Below are 19066 nucleotides of genomic sequence, written 5' to 3' on the forward strand. Positions count from 1 at the left end.
CGACTTCCGCTTCCGGCGGTTGCCAGGCGAAGATCTTATCCGCGTGTGGGCTGTGAGGTCCCTCTTTAGGTGAGGCTGCAAGGAGGCCTCTTCTGGAGAGCGGATAAAGGGGGCGTGGCAGCGCCTGCTTGGGGGATTTACATTCCCCAAGTTGAGCCCCGTGGGAATATTTAGAAGAGGAATTCGCGTCAGTGAATCCGTTTACTGTTCAAACACTCCGTTCTCAACCTGGTTATTTGCCTTTAAGCATCTTGACACCATTCTCTTCTACCATTCTCACTCAGGGTCTCTTTATCTTTACCCCTTGGTGCAGGTTCCCTACTTCTACCACTCCTGTTGTTTACCCCTTAAAAAGGACCTCGTCCACTATTTTCATAGCAGAGATACGTTTTTTAATGACTACCAAGTCCCACTTGGAAGCAAAACCCAGAACTTCTTTTAAAATAAAAATTTGAGCTCGGCCTGAGTTAAGTGAAGACTGGAGTTATAATTTGTATTCTTAAATTCACAGAAACACAGGGAGGGATCCAACTCAGTCCAGATTGTCTCTTTACCTAGATGATCTCTTCAGAAACTGTGGTTTGGGAATCACACTCTGCATGCGCTCTGTTCGCTCTTTAAAATGGCAAATATTTCATGCAAAAGATTGTTACCCCGATCTTAAAATGTGTATAGACACTACCGTCATCTTGGTTCTCTATAGTTAAGTTGACCTGCTCAGTTAGCAGACTTGGAATGTGACAGGGAAGCTAAGGCAGAGCTTAGGAATGGTGTTTTCCTGATGCTGGGGTCAACGAATAAAAGGGAGAAATTAAACAGAACCAAGTTAGGTTATTTGATCCAAGTAGAATTTTAGTAATGTGATTTTAGGGGATAAGGACTGGCATGGTGCTCTGCCATAAAATATGCTTCCTTCAGTTCAGTCGCTCAATTGTGTCCAACTCTGTGACCCCATGGACTGCAGCACACCAGGCTTCCCTGTCCTTCACCAGCTCCCGGAGCTTGCTCAAACTCATGTCCATCAACTCCGTGATGCTATCCAACCATCTCATTCTCTGTCATCCCCTTCTCCTCCCACCTTCAATCATTCCCAGCATCAGGGTCTTTTCCAAGGAATCAGTTCTTTGCATCAGGTGGCCAAAGTATTGGAGTTTCAGCTTCAGCATCAGTCCCTTCCAACGAATATTCAGGACTGATTTCCTTTAGGATTAACTGGTTTGATTTCCTTGCAGTTCAAGGGACTCTATGCTTCCTTAGAAACTGGCAAATAGGAGAGAGTATTACAAATGAATGGTCACATGTATGGTGAAAATATCACAATGGATAAGGTAAGTATTATAGATTATCTGTAAGCAAATATGTCTCAGCCCCACACCTGTCTGGGCTTCCCTTGTGGCTCAGCTGGTAAAGAATCCACCGGCAATTCGAGAGACCTGGGTTCGATCCCTGGGTTGGGAAGATCCCCTGGAGAAGGGAAAGGCTACCCACTTCAGTATTCTGGCCTGGAGAATTCCATGGACTTTAGTCCATGGGATCACAAAGAGTCGGACACGACTGAGCAATTTTCACTTTCACCACACCAGTCCTATACCCTGAACTGTAGTGCATCAGAAAGGCTACAAATTCCATTTCCCAGACTCCCAATGCTGATGGGAAGAATTGGAGAACAGAGGGGAGGAAATGGTTCAAAGTTTTAACACTTTAGTTAATACCTGAAAGTATAGTTATTTTCTAACAGCCTGGAAATTATGCAGTGTTTTAGCTGTTTAAGAATTCACTGAGGCTAAAGGAATAATCACAATGATTTATTACTCTTACACAAATAAGTTACATTAGGATTGCTCAGATTTTTTTCCTAAACCCTCAAAAATTTGAAGTAGCTTAGAAATTGGAATAAAAACAGGAATTTGGAAAGTTGTGCATAGGATTTTGGATGACAACTCAATTCCTAATAAACAAAATACATGGAACAGGCAAGAATATATCATAATGTTCAGTCATTAACTGGGAAAAGAGACCAGGAATGCTTGCTGTGCTCAAATTCCAAGGTCTTAGTTGATGCAGTAAACAGAAAGGAATTGCTAATGCCATAGATAAAGTGAGAAATGTGAGTAGATGCAAAAATAAAAGGATATTTCTACAAATAATATACTAACAAAAAAGTTCACAGGAAAATAATCATCCCCAAGTATTTCTGTAGTAGCAACTCCATTTGAAACATTCAAAATAGGTACCACATCTATAGAGCTAACTGAAAAAAAGTTTCCTCATTTGAATCCATCAGATCCAGTTTTAACTATCACAAGGAATAACAAAAGACAGACTTAAAAGTGTGTTTAGAGAAATGTAGGTAAATTAAGTTTACTGAGTGGTTAAAGTTCTCATTATGAATAACTGAGATGCAACCATACAGATGGCTTGGGACATCATTACAAGATAAGATCAACACTGTTATATACTAGTGTTAGGACACTTTTTTTAAAGATATCCTTTACTATTAAACAATTGTCATTCCAATATATAGAGGTTTCAGCTAACAGAGCATTTAATCTCCATTTCTCTATCAATGTTATTGTTTTCAGATTATTCACCAGCACTTCTTTTTTTAGGACAGATCCTCACAATTCTGTGAGGTAAGTTGGCACTCTATGTATTTTTTCCTTAAAGAAGGCAGAGAAACAGAACCTTTTGTAGGATTACACACATATTTACCAAAATGAAGACCATGTCTAGGGGACTTCACTGGTGGTCCAGTGGCTAAGATGCCAAGCTCCTGATGCAGGGGGCCCAGCTTTAATCCCTGGTCAGGGAACAAGATCCCACATGCCATAACTAAGACTTGGTCCAGCCAAGTAAATCAATTTAAAAATTAAGAACACATCTAGGAGGGCTATTCATCAAAAATCTTTTTTCATTGTAACTACTCATTTTACCCAAGTTAAAAAAAGATAGTTATAATTAGTTACTTATTCATGAAATGGAAGAAAAAATAAAATGGTAGACTTCAGCATTGCTTCAGTTGGAGAAGTGAAGTAGAATGGCCAGCTGACACTAAAATTCCTAGAAACAATTTTTAAAAACACGAAAAGTGGTATTTTATTCCACTTTATATACTGATTATGTCTTAACTAAGTAGCTTCTTTTACTGGATCTAATTTTCATCTGAAAATAATTTTTTGACCATCCTTTTAAACAGGCTAGAGTTAAAACCCATTTTATAACTTACAAACACACATCTGTTATATATGAAAGTGGGATGTCTAAAAGCCTATCAGAAAAATAATTTTTAATCTGAAATCATACAATAGTGCCAGACAGCTGCCTAAATATTTTTTATCATAAAAATGTCAGTGTTGCTGAATAAAATTTCAACCCCTTGCTCTGGCACTGAAGGCCCTTACAATGCACTACTTCTTCAAACTTGCCTTAGTTACTAAATCTGATAACTCCTTTAGTCTCTGCAGCTAATGTATCACCCTGTTGATGTAATAAAAATAGCACACAGCAGAGGTAACATTTCTCTCCTCTGAACTTTGACAGTATTCAGGTCATCATTCACAAGTCACCGATCAGGATATTGCCTTATTTAAAAAACATTTTTTTTTTTTTTTTTTTTTTGCTGTACTGCATGGCATGCAGGATCTTAAGTCCCTGACCAGGGATTGAACCCATGCACCTAGCAGTGGACGTATGGAGTCCCAACTCTGGCACTGTCTTATTTTTATGTGAAAGTCTTATCAATGTTATTATACTGAAAGTCTAAGCCCAAGTATGTATGCATGTGTGTATCTATGCTTTATCCCTTTCATTGTCAGGCACAGGAGGCACTGAAAACTATTTTCTACAATCCTCCCCTCCTCCATGGAGAAGATTTTTAGCTTCAGAAGGAGCAGAAAGAGTGAAAGGAGGCACAGTGGTCCTTTGTTAATCTCAATAGATAATACTTATTGAGTAAGTGCATAATACTTTTTGGTTTGTAAAAGGCTCTCATGTATCTCTCTTCACATGACATAAGGAAAAAATACCAAAGAAAAATGAACAGTATTTAAGATCAGGGCTATTAACAAACATTTAGGAAAAATAAAGGTAAGGAGAGACAAGGAAATGGTTAGCTTTATGGAGGTACCCAAAATACAGTTAATATAAAAGGAAAATTTTACAGGCTAGAAAAGCCTAACTGGAGAAAGTCTGCATGTTCTTAGAAAACTGGTTTTAAATTATACTCCATGGGGAGGGAGGCAGGAGCAGGGGTTGGGATGGGGAACACATGTAAATCCATGGCTGATTCATGTCAATGTATGGCAAAAACCACTACAATATTGTAAAGTAATTAGCCTCCAACTAATAAAAATAAATGAAAAAATAAAAACTAAATTATACTCCAATGAGGGAATAATGAAGGCAATGAAAGACCCAAGGGAAGTGATACTGGGAGAGGCCTACAGTTTGCAAAGTCCCTAGTCAGCCTGGGGTTCTTCAGAGAAGGAATCCAGCAAGGGACTGGAGAACAGAAAACATTCTGCTGGTGACTGAACAAAACTGGTCCAGGATTTCATCAAAGCAGAATCCATTCTTGGCATAACCTGGTAAAGCTGGAAGCTGGGGAGAGGGCACTCGCACCTATGAAGATGGTATTGGTCTTTAAAGAACTTCACAGAAGGTGATCTGAGTGAAAACAGGAGATACCAAGAAATTCTTATTGACAGTCTTGACTTCACAGGTTGATACTTTGGAAATTGTGGAATCATTTCTGTCAGATCCCAGGACTCCCAATGTGTTTCCAAAAAGATACATTTTCTCCTACCGCCCATATTCAGGTCTCTATCATTGTTGGCTGCCTCTGACCCAGTCTTCCTCTCCCCAACCACAGGGAAGTTTTGAAAACATGAATGACAGTTGTTATAAATATCTGGTGTGAATCCTCTAGCCTGGAAGAAGTTTAAGCCTAGCTGGCATAAGCCTTGATGCACTGTGGGCTCTAAGTTGGGAGAGAGGGATATCAATGGTGTCTTGGCACTTGGTTAGGTCCAAGATAACCAAAAAGTGAGAAACAAGCTGTTGAGCATCATAGGATTTATATCAAGATACATAACCATTTTGATCTGACTTGATCAATTGTTTTTTATTTACCTGAATGTGAAAGGTTTTCCCTAAAGAATAGCACAATTAATATGAAACTAATGTCGTTAACGCTGACTACAGACTGGAGTTGTATGGATGCAACAGTCTCACAATGTCTTAATGATAAAGAAGCTGTTTAAGGCACTCTTACTATAACTCCTATGCTGAGGAAGAAATATGGATTCCTCTACCCCAACTCTCAGATGGTAAAGAATCTGCCTCCAATACAGGAGACCCAGGTTTGATCCCTTCGTTGGGAAGATCCCCTGGAGAAGGGAATGGCAACCCACTCCAGTATTCTTGCCTGGAGAATCCCATGGGCAGTGGAGCCTGGCAGGCTACAGTCCATAGTGTCACAAAGAGTCTGACATGACTGAGTGACTCACACACACACACACACTACCCCAACTCTGACAATCTTATGTACTTGGCAATAAATATACTAGATTGACCCAGAATCTAGACTCTCAGAGAATTAGACAAGCACAAGTGGCCTTAAAAAGTCATCAGGAATCCAGACATTAGATTTCCAGAGCTATGAAGGTCATTTCACTGGTATATTTAATAAATGTTTATAGCACCTGTATACAAGGCACAGTGGGGTGGGGATAAGACATCACTGATCTAACCAACAGGTGAGGGATTCATTATAGGCAGAATGAACAGAAACACCAGCCCCCCAAATAAGAAAGTCATCCACCCAGAAGACATCATAAATGCTGGCTGAGAGTGATTAATTAGACAGCCTGGAAGCCTGTTTAAGTCTAAAAGGTGAGAACTATTTCAGGTTCAACCTCTTCCAGACAATGCTCCCATAGCTTCCTATCAAACAAGTTTTGTTTTTTTTTTTTTTCCCCAGTCACCTTCTAGGTTGTATAAGATAATTCATCTCAACCAGACTCTATTTTCTAACAAACACCTGATGATATGTGGTGGGAAATAAAGTTCAGCTCACAGTTTTCTAGTCAGCAAGGGTCCCAGGGTGGCTTCAGTTCAATGAGGAAGGAACATCAACTCTGGCATGTAAGCCATCAGTCACGGAGATAGAATTTTTTTTCCAACGTGGCTTCTCTGATGTTGAATAAGGTATGAAGTTCGGGTGAAGCCTTTTCCACATGTATCACACTGAAAGGGCTTCTCACCCGTGTGGATTTTTTGATGCTCAATAAGGCTTCTATTCCTAGTGAAACTTCTCTCACACTCATTACATTTATAAGACACAGGAGTCTCAACATTTTCCCACTGGCTTTCCTTCCTCCCCTGACTCTCCCAGGTCTGTCCAGGGTCAGGATTCTGTAGGTTTTTATTGCCATGGATCCTCTGATGTCTCAGAAGATGTGAATTCCGCCTAAAGGCTTTACCACACATGCTGCACTGGTAGGGCTTCTCCCCGGTATGGATTTTGTGATGTTCTAGGAGGCTGCAGCTCTGGCTAAATGTTTTCCCACAGTCATCACACTCGTAGGGCTTCTCCCCAGTGTGAGTTCTCTGGTGTTTGATAAGGTTTGAACTGTGACTGAAGACCTTGCCACATTCTTCACATTCATATGGCTTCTCACCAGTGTGAACTCTCTGATGGATGACGAGAGCAGAGCTTCCAATGAAGGTCTTGCCACAGTCCTCACATTCATAGGGTTTCTCCCCAGTGTGGATTCTCCTGTGCTTAGTCAGGCCTGAACTCTGAGCAAAAGTCTTTCCACATTCATGGCAATAGTGCCGCCTGTTTCCTGCAGCACTTTTCTGCTTTCTTTGTAACTGGCCCTCCTGTTCACCAGCTTCTGCACATGCAGGAATCTGGCCAGTGGCTTCACCCAGGTGGCGTGGTATCTGCCCAGGCTCCTGTGTTGGACGATCCTCATCTGGAGGCAGCTCTCTGATCTTTGGTTGCACCACACCACCTGAAGAACAAACGGCCAGCAACTGTCAGTTATGTCCTGCCACAGAGGAAAGCTTTGTGATGAGTCCCAGGGGGGCAAGAATTACAGAGGTCTGTATATGGCAAAGATGAGGATGTAAGTATTAGAATACAGGTGGGAATAAAGGGGGAGAACGGGGATGCTGGGGAGGAGGGAGTCCTGAGAATGAGAACGGGGCTCTTGGAAGAAGGGTACAACCTGGGAAAGGAGAGATTGGAGGGAAGGTGGTGAGAAATACTGAAGACTGTGCTGGGGATACATGCAGAGGCTCTAAATTCTGAGAAAGTAAGGCAGGGCCATGTGCTTGGGATTAGATACTAAAAGGGCTGAGCAGAGGGTGACAGTAAACAAGGCAAGTAAAAGAATTTCTGAAATGTTCTGTGAGAAATAGGGAAAGCAGGAACTCAGAATTCAATGACCACTGAAAGGTGCGGTCATTTCTGGCTGGAACTCAGGCAGAAGCAGGGTCCTCCAAATAAAACAGGCATCAGTGCTGGGAGATCTGAGCTGGAGCCCCCACTGTGCTGCTAGTGAGCTGTGTGAACTCAGACAAGCCAGGCAATCTTGTGTGTCTCTGCACCGCATCCTCATCTTTAAGGCCAGGCTCTGCAGTCAGTCTCCAGATCACTTCTAAGCTCTCGCCCTATGGTTCCTCAGCCCATTTCCTGAAGAGACCCCTCAGCTCTCTTTTCCTGTCAGGGCTAGCAACAGGAGGGAAAGGGAAGAAATCAGCATTTATTGAGCATCTCCTGTGAGCTAGATCTAAACTAGAGGCTGTACCTACTTGATCCCACCTAAACTGACCAGCCACTGGCAGTACAGATCAAAAAGCAAGGCTCATGGACTTCTCTAGCGGTTCAGTGGCTAGGGCCCTGTGCTCCCAATGCTGGGGGCCTGGGTTGAGTCTCTGGTCAGGGAACTAGATCCCACATGCCCTAAGAGTTCCCATGCTGCAACTAAAGACTTCACATGCTGCAACTAAGGATCCCACATGCCACAAAAAAGACTAGGCACAGCCTAATATTAATAAATAAATACATAATTTTTTTTTTTTTAAAAGCAAGGCTCACTGGAAATGACCCTGATGCTGGGAAGGATTGGGGGCAGGAGGAGAAGGGGACAACAGAGGATGAGATGGCTGGATGGCATCACCGACTCGATGGACATGAGTTTGAGTAAACTCTGGGAGTTCGTGATGGACAGGGAGGCCTGGCGTGCTGTGATTCATGGGGTCACAAAGAGTCGGACACGACTGAGCGACTGAACTGAACTGAACTGAACTGAACTGAAGGCTCAGAAGGATTAATAAACTAGTCACATAGCTAGTTAGTAGTTGGGATTCAGATGTGGTGGTTCTAATGCCAAACATAATTCAAACAGCTTCTAATAGCCTAGTAGATGCTAATATACAAAGGAAGTCAGGAAATTTTAGAAGAAACCAATGCCCATCAGTCTTACCCAAGGAGGTCAGGCTGCCACAGTTCTCCTGCCTTTTATCTCCATACAAGTTCACCTGAGATGAATCCAGCTGTGTCCATCCAGGGGAGACAGTCAGGGCCACATCTTCCATTTTAAATGGCCCCTAAAACAATATGTAATCCTACTTAGTTTCACTTGCCCAAAATCACTCCCTAAGCAGTCAAACTGAGTACAAGTCAGTCAGACAGAGAAAGACAAACATCATATGATGTTGCTTATATGTGGAATCTTTAAAAAGGGTACAGATGAACTTATCAGAAATAGAATTACAGATGCAGAAAACAAACAATTACCAGGGGATAAGAGGTAAGAAAGGATAAATTGGAAGATTGGGATTGACATATATATACTACTGTATATAAAATAGATAACTAGTAAGGACCTACTTTATAGCATAGGGAACTCTACTCAATACTCTGTAATGGCTTACATGGGAAAAGAATCTAAAAAGAGTGGAGAGGGATGTCTTTGATGGTCCAGTGTTGAGACTCCACACTTCCACTGCAGGTATGATCCCTGGTCAGGGAACTAAGGTTCCATATGCTGTGTGGTGCAGCCAAAATATAAATTAATTTTTAAAAAAGAGTGGATATATGTATATGTATAACTGATTCACTTTGCTGTATACCTGAAACTAACATATTATAAATCAACTATGCTCCAGTAAAAATTAAAAAAAAAACCACACAACTGGGTACATGTAATGAAGGAACATTCACTTTACATGGGCTGCTTATAAAAAAACAAGTACGGTACACTTATGCCTACTTAACCCTGTCTCTAATAATATCTTCATCAAAAAAATAACCATAAAGGAAAGAAATACACACATTACAATAAGTACTTTCACATAAATATCTAAAAATCCAGAAAGTGAAAGGTTTGGAAAGTAAGGACCAATGCAGTGAAAGGAGTGGAACCATATCCAAACTTTTCAAAATATATGTGATGTGCTTTGGCAAACCAGGGATGGGGGCTTATTTATAGCAATGATTTTAAAATACAATGAAATCTAGGTCTGAGGTGAGGGAAAATAGATTCTACAGAGCCTCAAATACTGAGGTCTTCAAGCAGGACATGAAAGACTGGGTCAGAAATTAAAATCCGGGTTAAGAAAATGCTGTTCAATATCTTGGGCTAAAAGCATACACCTTATGTGTTCCTTTAAGTCCCTAGGGGACACAGCATGATTTTATATCCCTCACTAGCAGCACAGTTTTTGATACTTAAAAAAAAAACAAACCAAATTACCATCACAACAAAATCTTCAGTTTGTATTTGCTAAATTTCCCTTGAAGAAAATCTTGTTGATGAAAGAGTTGACCAAACAGATGGGGTAGGAAGAACCGAGAAGCACAGACATTCCCTCAGCTAGGAGTGAAACAGAAAAATCCTCTTAAGTGAACACCAAAATAATGACATGGCAATCTTGGAATAGATGAGAAAACTCAAACTCCAGATGCATATAGGATGAGGGTGGAGGAGGAATGGGGAGAAAGAGATCTACTGGGGAGCCCATCAGTAGTGAAGGGTGCTGGGTGCAGGGGGAGGGAGGGGGGCTCCAGCTCACCTGGGACCCTGGGGTGAACCTGGTGGCTACCGCGGCGGCATCTTCTCTGCAGCGCCCCCCAGGGGCAAGCCTTGGAACCTGGAGAACTGAGAAGGAAAGCACTCTGGATGAGATCTACTCTGGCATTCAGCCTTCCTGCTGCGTGGAATCCAAGTTCAAAAACTGCATAAATAAATTGCTACAAAGAAGTTTATACAGCATGTGTGCCTTTCCAATATTCCTGATCCTGGCCAGCTCAAATCCTTAGACCTAGAGATGTGGTGTGCTCCACAGAGGCACAAGGCAGATCCTTGGTAAGAAATGGAAGCAGCATAGACAAAACAAAGCATTCCATCTAAAGAGTTTTTCATCTTGAACATTCTGGAAAGAGTGGAAAAGAGGATATTTGTTCTTGCTAAAATTTATTTAGAAGCTTAGAGTGCTTTTTTCTTTAGTTCTATTATAAAAGACTAAGAAGAGTCAGATTAGCCTGAGCCCAGAAAGAAGGAAACAGGAATCTGCTTATATAGAACTTGCTCAGATTCAAGAGAAGTAAAGGGGAACTTCAGGTTTTCCTATAAAAGGTGAACTTGGCAGGAGGCAGAAAATAAGTTAGGTTAGGCTAGGACCTCTGTTGAGAAATAAAGATTTCATGTTGGCTGGCATATCCCAGTGTTGTTTGTCTTGGAAATCTGCCCAAATATTCACAGCACATGGGGAACACTCAGGAAAATATAGCAGTTTCCTCTGAGTGATTTTTCACCCCGTTCTAGTGACAGGTTTTGAAGATTTACACTCTTTGATTTGCACAAGTCCTACAATTCTGGAATATTCTAACAGGCTTTATGCATTCTGTCTTATGTTCCTCTTAGCACTCACCAATATCTGAAAGTGTATTGTTAATTTATTTGCTATTCTCCTTACTAGAATGTAAGCTCCACTGGAGGAAGAAATCTATGCTATGGACCATGTTATTCCTGATACCCACAACACCAACACTGGCTACCACATAGGGAGCCACCAGAAATATATGTTGAATGAATGGAGATAACTGTGTTGCTAAAAAAAAAAAACAACTCCTTCCAAACACCAATTTTAATAAAGTCTTATTTATCATGCCCAGGTTTGGTTAGGAAAGCTTTCCACTATTGTTTGAAATCTCCCTGCTAGTCTCAGTCTCAAAAAGAAGTAGATCTGTGATGGGCATATAAAGCACCTACCCACAGATCTGTCCTTTAGGGGATCCTGAAGTAAAACTGGGTGAAGTCTGTAGAATTCATACTGCCCAGAAGATAACACTCACCTCTGTCTGGACTGGATCCCAGAGATTCACACTTGAGCAGAGCCTTCACTGGCTGCAATTGGATATTTCGTGGCCTCTGAATGGGTGTCAACACTGCCATCTTGCAACAGAGCAGTTCTTGCCCCTGGCCACCACCTGGGACCTAAAAGTCATTCATTGATTTATTCAGACACTTCTATCACATACTCTATGTGCTAGTACTTTCTATTTCCCAGTACTTTCTATTTCCTTTCTATTCATTATTTCTAAGAGCTTTATGAATGTTAACTTAATGCAGATAGCAACAACCTTAGCTAGGTACTTTTATTATCTGCATTCTTGTAATGGTGAAACTGAGGCACAGTGTTAAAGCAACTTGCCCAAGGTCACCCAGCTTAGGCAGAATGACTTCAGAGCCCACCTTCTTTAGCATTACTCTGTGCTCCCTCATTATTTATATTTGTGATTTTGTGAAAACTCTTTGGGAACAGGTGCTAAGTTCTCAGAGAACACTAACATGTTTTCTTATCCTAAAAAAGAGGATAATAATTTCTAGCTTATAGGGCTTTGCAAACCAGAAATAAGGTCCCAGTGTGTGAAAGCACCTAACACAGGGCCTAGTGATGGTATGTCCTCATTAAATGCAGGTTTCCATCCAGACATTTGTAATTAATGGGTTTTCAAGCCACTGTCACAATCATTAGCTCATGTACATCTTAGAATTTCCCACAACAGCTATGAAAAATGAAAAGCCTGAAGCTGAAACTTGAAGTGATTCTTCTCTTATTACAAGGCTTAGAGGCACTAATGCCAACTCAAGAATCATGGTTTCTGGGTCACCAATTAGAAGCCTTTGGTCTGGTTATGTACATGCTGAAAGGAACACACAAGGATACAAGATAATATAAAGGGACCTAGGTCTTATACAATATTCAGGAAGATGGAAATAAATATGAACCCAGGGGTTTCTAACTTGTGGTCCACAAATTCCCTCCTAAGTATTCCATGAATATGAATAGGAAAAATTATTTTTACTATACTCTAAGCAAAATTCATTATTTCCTTCAATCATGAGTGGAAGCAGCAAACCAAGGTGTTACAGACAGTACAAAAGACTCTGTCACCAATTGACACTGCAGGTGTTTTCACATCACATTATAACCAGGTAAATGTTACCAAAGATATTTACCACCACTTTGAAATTGTACTAGAGTTATTAGGCCTGTCCCTAGATCTCACTATTTAGTGCATTAATTTTTAAAAGCGCATATATAACTTTACCATACATTTACTACTTTGCTAACTGTATTTCAATATAACTGAATTGCTTTTAATCCTTTATATTTTACTTCAGGTATTTAATAAATACTATTATGTGAAGGAGTTCAGAGACTTCACCTTACTGTCACAGAGGTTTGTAGTACAAAAAGAGATGGAGAATTTCTGGATCTTAAAGAAAAGCCCCTCACTCTGATCTTGAGATTTCAGGAAGAAGCCGACCACAGCTTGCAGACACTAAGCCTGTTCTACCTGCGGCATCGGCCCATCCGGCTGCCTCTCCAGATACTCCAAGAGCGCCACCACCTCCTCCCCGCTCTCCGGATGCCGCTCCCGCACCCAGCTCTGCAGGTCCGTCGGCAGGATGGTCAGGAACTGCTCCAGCACCAACAGCTCCAGCATCTGCTCCTTGCTGTGCGTCTCAGGCCGCAGCCACAGTCGGCAGAGCTCCCGAAGTCGGCTCAGCGCCTCGCGGGGCCCCTCAGCCTCCGGGTAGCGGAAGCCTCGGAAGCGCTGCCGGGAGTGCTCGGGGCTCGGAGCCGGGCTGCCTGGGGCGTGCGCCTCTGCAGCCAAGGCCGAGGCGTCCTCTTTCTCCACCTTCACGGTCAGGATCCCTGTCCCGTCCTCTGAAGACTGGGCGTCCAAAGCTGTGCCTTCCTTTGATTCCCTAGCCATCGTGGACCAAGGCAGTACTTGAGCCTCACTCTACCTGGGAGCTATATGTCTTCGGAAAATTCTTGAAAGGTGGGAAATCACTATAGGACCGTAAAACTGCAGCGGTCCCCTTCTGCGAGTCCAGGGGCGAGGACACCCCTGGGGAGCAGCTTTGCAGGTTGCCCCCTGCAGTCCGCGCCTCTGCAGCGTCCTCCTCTGCACCCCACCCTGAATCCCACAATAAGTATCCTCAAAGATGTCTCGGTGCAATGAACAGCCTCCAGATGCTGGAGAAAAATTGAGACTGTGGGGCACAGGAAGCCCAAGAGGGAATCAATACCACTTCCTGGGCCCTCTAGGAAGAGCCTCTCGGTGGTTGTCCCCGAGTTAACCCATTAGCAACCATGCCCTTACCTCCAAAAGAAGCAGTTAGGTGAAGGAGAAAGAAAGGATGACAGGCTCTGAATCATAAGAAATAAAACTAGATCTTTCGATCTTGTAAGGATGCTGTTGTGGCCTATACCATGCTCTGATGTAAGCTTGACTAAAGAGCTGGCATAAAACTGTCACTAAAGTTCAGTAAAAAGCAGGGTTTTCTCAGAGCTCCAGGCAGGAGGACACTCCCTTTCCCTCAGAAACATCAAAGCAGAACACATCACCAAGCACTTGCTCGAAGAAGCAGTGGCTGCCCCTGGCTGTTGCCCCACTCCAGTGACCATTCTTTTTTCTCCCCTTCAAGGCTAAACTATTAAACTTGAAAAGGAAGCCCTCCTATCTCTGATTCTAGTCCTCGATTTCCATTCATCCATAACACACTGTAGGTGGCAAACTGCCAGCAAAGCCATTGAGATTGCTCCTGCAAAAGTAACTATAGTTTCCACTCCCCTCCTCACCCCTGCACATAACAGTTTCCCTTTCTATTTTCCATGGCTTCTTCTCAGGCAACCAGGCTTTCAGGCTTCCCACTTCCAGAAACGCTCTAGTCCTGTCATCTCCTTTCTTTGCTCTTGTTTCTTCCTAGCCCTCATTTACCATCTACCATAATAGTTAGATCTGCAGATTTTCAAGCCAAGTTACCTGAGTAATCCTGGCTTTACCACGTACGAACTGGGTGGCCTTGGTATATTTCAACTTTCTGTGCCTGACTTTCCCAATCTATAAATGGGGATAGTAACAGTAGATAGTGATGGAAGAAAATTTCACCTATTGAGGTATGGGGAAGTTAGTCTGACTTACAAGATGTACATCTGCTTTAGCCATTAAAAAAAATGCATTCACCTTATTGTTCACAATATCTGCTTTGAAGATAGAGATAAATGCCCCCCACCTCCTATGAAGCCAATGTTATTTGTTCTGACAAGATATGAAACTGTGGTTTAGGCACAGTTGGAACTGGGTGGGGGCGGGGGGATGCATTGTGGATATGGTTTCAGACACATTCCTGCATTACTGAGAACTTGAATTTTCTGAACTGTATCAAACTCAAGGATACTACCAGCCATTCTCAAAACAATATCTGCTAATAGCTGCCAGCTGTAACCTTATGGGGTCAAGGTCTCTCCTTGCAACTATGTAACCATGAGCCAGATTCCTGTGTCAGAAAAGCAGTTACAAACATGAAAAAGAGAAAGGCCAAAATGATCCTGTGGTGTTGGATTGGAATCTAAGGTATCAACATGAACTCAAGTCCCAAAATCTATAGTTACTTATAGAAATATATATAAATGTACACAAGTCAGTGTATAAGTGTATATAGACAGTATTTGATAAATGACACTGCAATGTTTTGAGGTAAATGGAAACAATAAAACAAATTCTAATTGTTTAAAGACATAAAAGTCAAATAGCAAAACCTTCACATTTTTAGAAAAAAATAGAAGCATTTCTTTATGCTTGAGTATAAAATACACAGACTGCACAAAATGTGAAGGAAAAATGTAGTACATTTGACATCGTTAAAATTTAAAACATCAAAAGATACCAGAAACAAGTGGAAACTACAAACAGAAGACTGATGCAAGATATTTGCGAGCCATATGACCAACAAGGATCAATATCCAGATTATACAAAGAGCATCAACAAATAAACAAGAAAAAAGCCAACACTCAAACAGAATAATTGACAAGAACTATGCACAGGCAATTTACAGATAAGGAGTCTGGAGTGACCAACAAACAAGCAAAGATCTTTAACTTCATTAATTACTAGGAGAAGACAAATTTTAATACATTTCATACCAATACCTCAGCAAAATTTTGCAGTTTCAGTAATATTTGCTAGTAAGAATGTGAAAATTTTTGAACTCTCATTTACAGCTGATGGATGTGTAAGCTGGTGTGCTCATCTTAAAAGGCAATGTCAATATATACTGTAAAGTTGAGAATGATATACACATGGACTTAGCAGCTTTAAATTATTTAACTTGTAGGAGTCTTGAACATGAACAATTATATTAATTGAGTCACTTTTCTGAGCCAGACACTGTTTTAGGTATTCAGGATACAACACTGACAAAAAAGGACAAAGATTTCTGACCTCGTGAAGTTTATATTCCAGTGGGGACTGACAAAAGATAAACAATAAGAATAAATATATAAATTTTAATAGGACATTATGAGAATGATGGTTTTTTAATAAAGGAACAAAAGAATAAGGACAAAAAAGACCTTGATCTTTTTTTTTAATAGTCTATTCTACAGGATTGTTTATGTAGTTGGTAATCTTGAAAGATGAGATAACATATCCCAATGGTCAATAAGCAAGCTTACTTACTGCTTATTATAAAAGCTGAGGATTTTGTCAATTCAGGTTTCCCGGATGCAACGTAGGCATGTTGTGTGTATAGCACCCACCTGAACCCATCATGTCACCTCCTTGGGACTTGGGGGCAAGGGAAACTGATGCAAATATGATGATCTCATGCTGCTTGCCATCTATGAATAACAAGTGTTAGGCTTGCAATCTATAAGAAATGGGCCAGTTAAAGAAGTAATGATCAGGGCCTTATAACCTGGATCCATGCAACAAGGCACGTAGGAGCACTGAAGGCCCAAGGAAGACTGTCATGCATAAGAAGGTTTTTGAGAATTGGAGAAGAACAACAATTACGACTTTGAAACAGTATGGCTATGGGTGGGGGAGGACGTGGACATCCACACACTGGAGAAACACAATGAAATTCTGAGGGCAAAATGTGAAAGGCATTGGGCCTCCATGGAATCATATAAAATTCTTTGTTTCTGACCCAGGAAACTCATATTTTATGCCAGATTCCATGAAAGAATCACAGGCTAAGTTAATTAGTTTGTTGAAAGTGAAAGTCGCTCAGTCATGTCTGACTCTTTGCGATCATGACCTCATGGACTATACAGTCCATAGCATTCTCCAGGCCAGAATACTGGAGTGGGTAGCCTTTCCCTTCTCCAGGAGATCTTCTCAACCCAGGGATTGAATCCAGGTCTCCCACATGGCAGGCAGATTCTTCACCAGCTGAGCCACCAGGGAAGCCCAAGAATACTGAAACGGGTAGCCTATCCCTTCTCCAGTAGATCTTGCCAACCCAGGAATCGAACCAGGATCTCCTGCATTGCAGGCAGATTCTTTACCAGCTGAGCTACCAGGGAAGCCCTAATTGTCTTGTTAGTAGAATAAAATGAAATCCCAGACCCCCAAAATCTGAGAAAATATGTCCACCAGTCCTTGTTGACGTCCTTTTGGTCTTGTTTAATCTTGGGTCAAAGACCCTATTATGCATACACATAAATCTCAAGATTTGGAGCATTACTTATGAATTTTCCTTAGACATATATTCTCTTTTCATATTATGGTGATAAAGCTTTGCATGCATAACTGTTTTTTAATAATTCTAATTTCCTCAAGGTATATACATACATATATTGGCATAGAAGACCAGCACTCACTCTAGACACATTTTAACTCTCACACTGCTTTCACCTCTTGAGGAACAGTCACCTTGCTGCCAAACAAAATTAAAGAAAAGATATTATGGCTAATTTGTAGATTCTTTAAAAATGGTTTATGAACACCTCTCCATGGTCAATTTTAAAGACCCCCTAAAAACTAAAAGCCTCACTTCTCTGCTGAAACCTAGAGAAATTCAGGGAGCTCAAGTTCCCCCATCTACTTAGTAGAAAAATTAGGATAGAAGCTTTGTACCCAGAGTTTCAGTTATCCAGTAAGATTTTTACCCACCTATATGGTCAGAGGAGCCTGGTGGGCTACTGTCCATGGGGTTGCAAAGAGTTGGACATGATTGAGCGGCTAACACACACACACACACACACACACACACAGTTTCTCATGAACAGTACCCCTCACCGATATCAATCAGCTGTTGTGCAGGTAACAATGGTGACTCTCCTGGCTTGGGTAGCCCACAGTCCCATAAATAAGACTGGATTTCAGTCATACTTAAGGAAACAGATTCAGGAAAGTAAATGATAGAATCTGAGGAAGTTGGAAAGTGGCAAATGACACCAAGCACTTGGATATGTACTGCCACTGTGAAAGGCTACAGTATGAGCTGTAGCCAGTCTTTGATGCAATCTCAAAAAGAAGTCCAGTATATTCCTTCTCTCTCCATTTCTCTACTTTTCTCCCAAAGGGATAGAGGCAAACCTGGAAACACCCCCTTAGATAACTGAATTCTATGAGTCAAAGAAAGGTTTCTAGGGGTGAACAGAATGTAGAAGACATCTAGATTTTTCTGAATTGAGGGTTGAATTCTGAGTTAACTTCTTGCTGTGTGAGCCTCAGAGAATCTTCTGGTTATAGCCTTCAACTAGCTCATCTGATATTAATACCTTTGTATTCAACAGTTAGTTCTGTACCTGAAAATTACTCCCAAAGCACTGGCTTCTGCTGCACTGGGTATCATCTTGTCAGGATAGGCAGAGTGACCAGCAACTGGTCTAAGGGTGAGGACGTCATCCAGAATGTGACGAGGAGATGGTGATTGTGCTGGAGGATCTGGAGAGAAAACCTGGTAAACCAGGAAAGCAGATGAAAACGTTGATGTGGGACTGTGTGTGTGTGTGTGTGTGTGTGTGTGTGTGTGTATGTGTGAAAAAAATCAAAGTGGGAGTCAGGGCTCTCTCTGAAAAGGCTCCACCACACCTGTTTCTTGTCATTCCACCACACATCAAGCAGTAGTTCTTAACTTTGTTTAGTTTTTGGACCCTTTTGAAAATATGGACACTATAGCTCCTCAGTGTATTAAAATTAACCACTACCATAGTAATATCCTTTTGAATCTAAACACTCTTAATTTTTACTCATAGGTCCCAGCTGATCCTCTCTGGCAGGAAGTAGGCAAGAAAGTTGTATGTCTCCAAACAGATTAGGAATCCCTGAAATTTCACCTCAGGTCCCAGAAACCACACTCTCTTCAAGAGTCTAGTGAGGGGACAGGCTGCCTCTGGGAGCTCACCTCTTCTAGAAAGTCTCAGCTGACTTTAGTCGGAGATGAGCCACTCTGCAGTAGTGAGACAGCTTCAGGTAGTCAAATGGACAGTTATGGATTTTTTTTAAAGATGCTTTTTCTGGTTATATACATTTGTTTAAAAATGGATTGAATGCTAAATTCATACCTACTCCTTAGTTTACAAGGACAGAGCAACTAGAATCACATGATAAAGTATTTCCTGAATTGATTTTCTTTAAACAGTTGTAATTTTAAAAAAATCTTGACTCTGTTGTTGATTTTTGACAGATCACTGACAGCTTTCACCTTCTATTTGTCCCTTCCTTTCTCCCCCACATCTGAG

General features: G+C 41.4%; 1 protein-coding gene across 3 annotated transcripts; it reads right to left on the bottom strand.

The window, feature by feature from the left end:
• Positions 1-5642: 5642 nt before the first annotated feature.
• ZKSCAN4 (zinc finger with KRAB and SCAN domains 4) lies at positions 5643-18217 on the bottom strand. 3 transcript variants are annotated; one of them, XM_070456888.1, is made up of 5 exons: positions 18131-18217; positions 11369-11510; positions 10087-10172; positions 8496-8619; positions 5643-7019 (listed from the first exon to the last, which is right to left on the bottom strand). In XM_070456888.1, the coding sequence occupies exons 2-5, from the start codon at positions 11466-11468 to the stop codon at positions 6157-6159; spliced, it is 1173 nt and encodes a 390-aa protein (XP_070312989.1). In that variant the 5' UTR covers positions 11469-11510; positions 18131-18217; the 3' UTR covers positions 5643-6156. The 3 variants fall into 3 exon arrangements, with proteins under 3 accessions (XP_070312989.1, XP_070312988.1, XP_070312987.1); XM_070456887.1 differs by lacking the exon at positions 18131-18217 and adding an exon at positions 12965-13945; XM_070456886.1 differs by lacking the exon at positions 18131-18217 and adding an exon at positions 12878-13945.
• Between the last annotated feature and the right edge of the window lie 849 nt (positions 18218-19066).

The sequence above is a fragment of the Odocoileus virginianus genome, chromosome 27, assembly GCF_023699985.2.
Source record: "Odocoileus virginianus isolate 20LAN1187 ecotype Illinois chromosome 27, Ovbor_1.2, whole genome shotgun sequence".
In the NCBI taxonomy this organism is placed as follows: Eukaryota; Metazoa; Chordata; class Mammalia; order Artiodactyla; family Cervidae; genus Odocoileus; species Odocoileus virginianus.